At 45.9% G+C, this 8,155-nt stretch overlaps 1 protein-coding gene across 1 annotated transcript in view; it reads left to right on the top strand.

The window, feature by feature from the left end:
- The window catches only part of Alkbh5 (alkB homolog 5, RNA demethylase), a 26,474-nt gene extending 22,174 nt beyond the window's left edge, over nucleotides 1-4,300 (top strand). The window contains exons 3-4 of the mRNA XM_004640293.2: nucleotides 880-1,035; nucleotides 2,676-4,300. Of these exons, the coding sequence (XP_004640350.1) occupies nucleotides 880-1,035; nucleotides 2,676-2,853 (334 nt within the window). The 3' untranslated portion in view covers nucleotides 2,854-4,300. The remainder of the gene's footprint in view (nucleotides 1-879; nucleotides 1,036-2,675) is intronic.
- Nucleotides 4,301-8,155: the final 3,855 nt, after the last annotated feature.

Here is an 8,155-nt window from a genome sequence, read left to right as displayed (position 1 = left end):
TTTATTTATTTATTTAGTGGAACTGGGGATTGAACTTAGGCCCTTGAGCTTGCCAGGCAAGCGCTTATTCTACTGAGCCATCTCCCCGGCCCCCCTTATATTTATTTATTTGGTATAGGATCTTTCTACACAGCTCGGACTCAAAGTGAACCTCCTGTCTCAGCCTCCCCAGTGCTGGGATTACAGGCATGTGCCACCTCGCCCAGTTTCAGTAGCTGGCTCAGCATGGGGCCAGCATAGCATGTGGTACCAAGGATCAAACCCATGTCCTTATGCTTGCCAAGCAGGCACTTAGACTGCCAAGCTGTCTCTCCAGCCCCAAACTCATGATTTGTAGTGAACCTGGATTCCTCCTACCCTTTGGCTATGCTACTCAGTCTTTGTGTTCCTGATTCTGTGTGAGAAAGTAGGGTCTGGTTCTATTTTTCTTTCAGCCCCTCTACAGGTTTGAGATGGAATCTTGTTGTTCATATTTCAGGAAAGGTTGAAGTATGAATGCCCACCACTGGGCCCTCAGTCCTCTGGAAAATGGACTTTAGAGTAGGCCCAAGAAGTGTGAGGTAGAACTGCTTCTTGCAGCTGAGAGCAGGCTGTGGAATCTGTCCTCTGGGATATCAGATCTTGTTATTTGTCTCCAAATAGAAGTGTTCTTTTCTTTGCTCCTAGACCTAAACTGAAGAAAAATGGTCTTTGGAGGTCAGCTAGACCAGTCTTTAGTTGAATCCTAAGGAGGCTGAGGCATAGAGCAGAGAGTGCTGGTTTGGAGGCCCAGCTGACTTATGGTTGGCCTGACTGGAGAGAGAATTGGTTTGAAGGGGCCTTTGCGTGCCCTTACCAGAGGACTATTTATTACCTACATGTCATGTGTTTCCTTTGCAGGACAAGACTAGATGCACCCCGGTTGGAAACAAAGTCTCTGAGCAGCTCCATTTTGCCACCCAGCTATGCTTCAGATCGCCTGTCAGGAAACAACAGGGACCCTGCTCTGAAACCTAAGCGGTCCCACCGCAAGGCAGATCCTGATGCTGCCCACAGGTACTCAGCTAAGGACTGCAACAAAAGCTGGGCGTAGTGATGTGTGCCTACAACCTTAGCTGCTCCGAAGGTTGGAGAACAGGAGGATAAGGTCAAGGCCAGCATGGCCATTTAGTGAGACCTTATTTCAAAAAAATGAGCAGAGTGTGGTTGTATATAGTAATCCTGGTATCTTGGAGGCTAAGGCAGGAGAATTGTGAGCTGAAGGCCAGCCCAGACTATATATAGCAAGACCCTACCTCAAAAAAAATCTAAAGAGAAGGACTAGGGATGTAGCTTTGTATTCCATAGGTTTACTGTCCAGTCCTGGGATGAGGAGGCAAAGTAGCCCCATGCCTGGATACAGGGTGCAGTGGGTAGAAAGGCCTAAGTAATAGGTTGTTTAAGAGCCTAGGGGTGGGGCTGGTGAGATGGCTCAGTGGTCTAAAGCACCTACTTAGAACAAGCTTAGCAAAACGCAGGGACCGCGGTTCAATCCCCCAGCACCACATGCCAGCCAGCCCCGCCCCCTGGTGGGCTGAGCTGGCCACACACACACACACACACATAAATAAATAAATTAAATTAAAAAATAAATTAAATAAATAAATAAATGGAACTATATCATGTTTTAAAAAAAAAAAAAGAGCCTAGGGGTGCTCACCCTTCCAAACTCTTACTCCTTTGTAACGGTGGCTTTCCTGCCTAACTCCTGACCAGCAGCCTATATCCCCAGAATGAAGTGGGTTAAGCACGCTGACAAATGGCAGTGTATTGTGGCTCTTCTATGACTTCCTTGGTTTAATCCCACCTGAACACACTCTTAATAGGCAGATACTTAGGTGTTAGGAAGGAATGCTGGCACTAAGGCGTGAACTGGAGGCCTATTTGAGAAGGGTTGGGGAGAGTAATTTTTTTTTTTTAAACTTTATTTTTTTTAATTTTTATTTATTTGAGAGAGAGAGAGTGTGTGTGTGTGACCAGCTCAGCCCACCAGGGGGCGGGGCTGGCTGGCATGTGGTGCTGGGGGATTGAACCGTGGTCCCTGATGCTTTGCCAAGCTTGTTCTAAGTAGGTGCCTTAGACCACTGAGCCATCTCTCCAGCCCCAGGGAGAGTAATTTTTAAATGAGAGCAGAAGGATAAGGTAAAAGCATTGTAGGCAGAAAGAACTTGATGGGCTGCAGGCTGTGATGTAGAAAAAAGCTTGTTGATTTCAGAGGCTGTTTGGCTTGGTAAGCAGAAGAGTATGTTGAGGGAGAGTTGGGACCCTGAGATAAATGGAGTCTTTAAGGCTAGAGAGTGGGTTTTGTTGCCCAGCAGACTTGATAAGGTCCTGGGCACAAGACTCAAAGCTATGGGGCTGGGGAGATGGCTCAGTGGAATAAAGCACTTCCCTGGCAAGCGCAAGGGCCTGAGTTCAATCCCTGGTTCTGCCAAAAAAAAAAAAAAGACTCAAAGCTAAGCAGGTCCCACAGGGTGACTGGGAGATGCTTATAGGCTGAGGAGTGGCCACCAACACTTAGTTGCCAGGAACCTTTAGTGTCAGTGCTTCTGTCCAGAAGCACTGAGCTGGCATCCAATGTCAGACCAGGTGCTGATGAGGTCAGGCCCCTCCTGCTGATCTCTCGGGTAACATTCTTTCACCCTTTTCCCTTGCAGGCCCCGGATCCTGGAGATGGATAAAGAGGAGAACCGGCGTTCAGTGCTGCTGCCCACCCACCGGCGGAGGGGTAGCTTTAGCTCTGAGAACTACTGGCGCAAGTCCTATGAGTCTACGGAGGACTGCTCGGAGGCAGCAGGCAGCCCTGCCCGAAAGGTGAAGATGCGAAGGCACTGAGGCCTACTTACCACCCTCCTGGGAACTCTGGCTTCTCCTCACATAGCTGCCCCTCCTTTTGTTTTGTTTTGTTTGTTTTTTGTTTTTGTTTTTGATCATATAATTTTTCCCTGTTTCATTGCCCATCAAGGCTGAAGAACAGAATTGACCTGAGTTCTCACGTTCTTGGATTTCTTCCTGGAAAGGCTGTTGCTGTTTGTTGGGGGCAGAGGCTTATAGCCAATCAAGGTGTGGGGGCCAGCCATCTTCAAGTGGAGCTGGGTTTATTTAAGAGCAACAAAATGTTTTGGTTAAGAAATTTGCAGTTTTGCTTTAAACATAAATCTTTGCAGTGTTCTAAACAAAATTCAGTTTCCTTCCTGCCCCTTTTCCTCCACTGATACCTGCCCTTGGTTAAGATCTCCTGGAACCAGGCCTGCTCTGCATGGGGCAGCTTCCCCACCTCTCACCTATTCTCCATCCTCTGGAAGCTCATGCAGATAATCTTTTCTTCTTCCTGTAGCAGAACTATCTGGGTTGCTGGGTGGTGGAGGGTTTAAACAGTCCCAGCCCCTGCTACCCCAAAGCTAGTGCTGAGCCCTCTGGGGCTATTCTTGGGTTACCAAGGGGCTAGCATGGTGGTCCTGACTTCTCTTGCCAAGAGTACCTCTTTGCTGGGTTGCTCCTTTCAGGCACATTTGTGGGATTGTATGGAAGTTAGACTTGCCATGTTGGGTCATTTTAGTTGTTTCTAGCTAGAGGGACTGATGTCCTTCCAAGTCTGGCATTTGGGGTGTGGGAAATCATTGTGGTGTATGGTAGGGTTTTTATTTTCTTTCAAAGTTATTTTTTCCTTTGGTCTCTTGGCTTTCTTTCCTTTTCCCTCCATTGATCAGCTTGGACCTCTCCTTATGTCACCCTTCTAAGAAGGTGTCACTGCCTCTGTTTGCCTGCAGCATGCATCCAAGGTCAGAGCTCAGGCCTGCAGACTAGGTTGGTGCCTTTTCTGCCTCAGGGGCATGGGAGATCAGGAAGGGGGTCCTAAAAAATAACAAAGAAAAAAAAAGATTAAGTCTTGGCAGTTACTCAGATCCTAGAAGACTGCAAGGTCATGCTGATCTAGATTCATTAGGAATGTCATCTTGCCAGTCTGGCCAGGACTGGAGCCTGTCAAAACCAGGCTCTCATGGCAGGCAACCAGGCTACCACCAGTCTAGAGGGCTTTGCATTGAGTCCCCAGCCTGAGACCTCAAAGGCTGCAGGAATCTGGGGCAGCCACCATCAAGAAGCTCTTCTCTGGGGCCAGAACTCCTTTGCCAGTGTGAATTCCTCAATTTGGGACTGCATAACTAAAGCAGTTGCAGTTTTATTTTTTTTACAGCTTTTTTCCCAAAAAATGATTTGTAGTTGTGTGTGCAGCACTTTGCCCTGATATGTGTGCTCTACAATAAAAACCAAATCTAATATATTTTGAAACAATTGTCTGATATTGTTGTAAGAGAAAACTTGCCTTTTGTGCTTCCTTGATCCCTTTATTAAACCTTAAACAGGGTTTGGGAAAGCGAAGCTCATTATACACCAGGTCTCCAGGAAAAGCAGTTGGTCACTGACATTAAGCCTGATGACTAAGGTGGCCTTGTCCTCTGCCCACTGATCTCTTTTCCTCTCCAAGGAAAATAGCCTTCATTACCCATGGTGTCCAGGGGCCACACATTCCCTGGTAGGATTACAGAGAGCCTGCACACCTTCCACTAAGGCAAAGATGCCCTGAACCAAGGCCGGGAGAAGCCAGCTTTTATAAATGTGTACATATGTGTGATCTTAGTAATTTTTTTAGCTCCCACTATTTGTGGACCATGCCTTCACTGGAACCCCAGTAGTAAGCAAAACTCTTCTGGGCCCTAGCTTCCAAGTATAATAGGCATTTTTGGGTGGGATGAGCCTGGAGCCCAAAGAGCTTTAGTGTCTCATGATCCTTGGTCTAGTTCCCAGGGCCTGGTCAAGAGCTTCAGCCTAGGGTTTCCCTCTGCCTTTCACTGCTCAGCCAGGCAACTTGTCCAAATTCCTACTGTGACAAACTTTTTTTTGGGGGGTAGGGGTATGAATAGAATCATTGCCCTTGCCAGGCACATGCTGTTCTGCTGAGCTATACTCCAGGCCCCCAAATTTATACTGTGGAAACCTGGACACCCATTTACCTGCCCATGTGTGGTATAGAAGAGAGTCCAGAGGGAGCAAGTGAATAGGCAGGGCTCAGTATGACAAATAGTGCCAAAGCCAGACATGATAGCACTCAGGAGGCTAAGACAAGATCGCGATGAGTTCAAGGCCAGACTGTAGTACATAGGGAGACACTGTCTCCAAAACACCCCCAGAAAACTAGTGCAAGGGCCTAGTGTGGAAAAAAAAAAGTGAAAACTAGTGCAGGGCCTCTGAGTGGTGAACCTGTAAGGGCAGCACTGAGCTGGGCACAGTGGATCATGGACGCCTTGAAAAAGACGCACTGGAGCTAAGGGAAGCGACTAGCTGAACATCCAGATTGTTCATGGCAGAGGTGAGTACATCCACCCTGTGGCTGGTTCTAGGGACATGGGGTAGGGACTCTGCAAAGAGGGACCCCTTTTTTTTAGCTGTGACAAAGTCAGACCTTGGCTCTTCCCAGCCCCTTGGTGAAAGAGGTGGTTTTTGTTTTTTTTGTTTTTGCATAACTGGCAATTAAACTCAGGCCCTTGTGCTTATCAGGCAAACGCTTATTCTACTGAGCTATCTCCCCAGCCCCAAAAGAGGTCTTTTACCATGTAGAAGAGGCTTTAACTCCAGCGTTTCTTGCCATCTCCCTGACTTCAGTCTCTGAACTTGAACTGTAGCCTGCTGGTGATAATCTTGAGCAGGCCTCCCTGAGGCCCATACCTGGCTCTGAACCTGGCTATTCCCACCTCCTCACAGGGCACCACACCAGGTGCTGAGTCCCATCAGTTCCTGTCCCCAGCTTGTCCTCTTACATAGCAGGGGATCCAGGAACAGCTGGTACCAGCCCTGCCCATACAGGATTCTGCTTCATGCTGCCAAACCTATTATGTGGAAGCCCAAAGAAGAGAGGAAGTTGTTGCAAATCACATTTATTCACTTAAAAAATGAGCACTGCCAAGCTCAGCACTGGAGGTATAATGTACACATAAAGATAGTATGTGTGTACTGATACAACAGAAGTGGATATAAATTAGGACTTGCAGGTATGGGGTTTTTTGTCGGATTATTTTTCTTTTCGCAGTACTGGGAATTGAACTTAGGTCCTTTGCACTGAACTACATTGCTGGCTGTTTTGTGAGACATGTCTCAGCAAGTTGCCCAGGCTGGACCTGAACTTGTGATCCTCCTGCCTCATTCTCCCAGAGTGTCAGTACTCTTATTGTAAATTTCATATAGCCAATTTTTCCTCAGAATGCTTTTCTTGACTTTTTTTTTCTTTTTTGATAAATTCTGAAATTTTCATCTTGTGTCTATAGATGAGAAAAAAAAATTGTTTTAATTTAAAATTTTAGCCAGATGTGGTGGCCCACGCCTGGAATCCCAGCACTCAGGAGCCTGAGGTGAAAGGAGTTTGAGGCCAGCCTGGGCTAGCTACATAGCTGGCCAGCTTGAACTGCATAGTGAAACCCTGTCTCAAAAAGACAAGTAGGGGCCAGGGAGATGGCTCAGTGGAATAAGAACTTCCCTGGCAAGTGCAAGGACCTGAGTTCAATCTCCCGTTCCGCAAAAAAAAAAAAAAAAAAAAAAAAAAAAAAGGACAAGTAAATAAAAATTTACAGAAAAGAACTGCTAGAGCTGGTGAAATAGCTCAGCGGTCTAAATCACCTGCTTAGCCAAGCACAAGAACCACGGTTCAATCCCCAACACTACATGCCATGCCATCCCTGCCCCCAGAGCGGGCTGAGCCAGCCACAAAAACAAAAACAAAACTGCTGTTCTTCTCCCTCAGTGTTCCCTCTTGTTTGAGTACTCATCATTTTTGTTGCTTTCTAAAACAGTTTTAGAAATCCTTTCATGTCTTTGAGATCAAGAACATGGAGAAGGTAGCTGTGGATTGCCATCCAACAGAAAGGTAGGGCCAGGGGAGATGGCTCAGTGGAATAAGCACTTCCCTGGCAAGCATAAGGGCCTGAGTTCAACAGAAAGGCGGACTCATAAAAATGAGGCTGTATCCTCATCTGCCTTAGCATATTTGGTATCTTGCAACTTCTGACTGTTCCTCAAAGTAAAAGACCTACAAAAGGTATAAATGTTCTAAATCAATTGACATGAAGATGGCCATGCTGTGCAGTTAAAAACCTGAAAGTGACAGGAACAATGGGAAAAGTTTTAAAAGCAGGGAAAGTATTTTGAAGAGGGTTAACGACAATGTGTCTTATTTTAAAATTTTTAGACATTCACTGTATTTTTTGGTCATGCCTTGTCCTACCACAGTGTGCAAGAAATGCAGCTTACCTGCTGTATCCATTTTATTTCTTCCTTTTTTTCTCTCTCTTAGGGAAGTGCTTATTCTACTGAGCCATCTCCCCAGCCCTTCTCCTTTCTCTTGGAGAGAGGTTTATTTTGGCTCACATTGTATCAGTTTCCTGTGGCTGCCAAAACAAATTTATTCTCACAGTTCTGGAGTCAGAAAGCCAAAATCATTTATTATTAGACTGAAGTCAAGGCATGGATAGGCCCAAGCTCCCTCTGGAGGTTCTAGTGGAAAACCCCTCACTTGGCTCTGACAGCTTCTGGTAGCTGTAAACCTGTCCATGCTCTATACTTGAGTCACAGGCTTGCTGTGTACCACATCTCCTGCGCCCCTCTTTTTGTAGGACATTGTGATTGGATATAGGAGCATGGAACCCAGGGCCTTTTATATGCTAAACAAGTGTTCTACCCTGAGCTATAGCCACAACCCCCAAGTACCCTTTTTCTCTGAAGAACATTGACAGGTTCCAGGGATAAGAACCTGATAGCTTTGGAGAGCACTGAGTTTACCACATTGATCTTTTCCCAACAAATTGATTGTCATTAAATCTGATATGTGACCAATTCTTCAAAGAAATTATGCTCATGGGATTGAAAATTCTCAGCAGTAGCACTACTGTGATTGCATATTTAAATTACAACTATTTTGGTTTAAATAAAAGATGTTATTGTAAATAAATTTTATCTGTTTTTGTTTTGTTTTCTGTTTTTAGTTTAGGGGCCAGGGAGATGGCTCAGTGGAATAAGTGCTTCCCTGGCAAGCGCAAGGGCCTGAGTTCAATACCTGGTTCCGCAAGAAAAAAAAAAAAGAAATTTCTGT

The sequence above is a fragment of the Octodon degus genome, unplaced genomic scaffold, assembly GCF_000260255.1.
Source record: "Octodon degus isolate 3935 unplaced genomic scaffold, OctDeg1.0 scaffold00122, whole genome shotgun sequence".
Taxonomy (NCBI): domain Eukaryota; kingdom Metazoa; phylum Chordata; class Mammalia; order Rodentia; family Octodontidae; genus Octodon; species Octodon degus.
The sequence above is the reverse complement of the archived record's forward strand: the minus strand, read 5'-3'. Positions and strand labels throughout refer to the sequence as shown.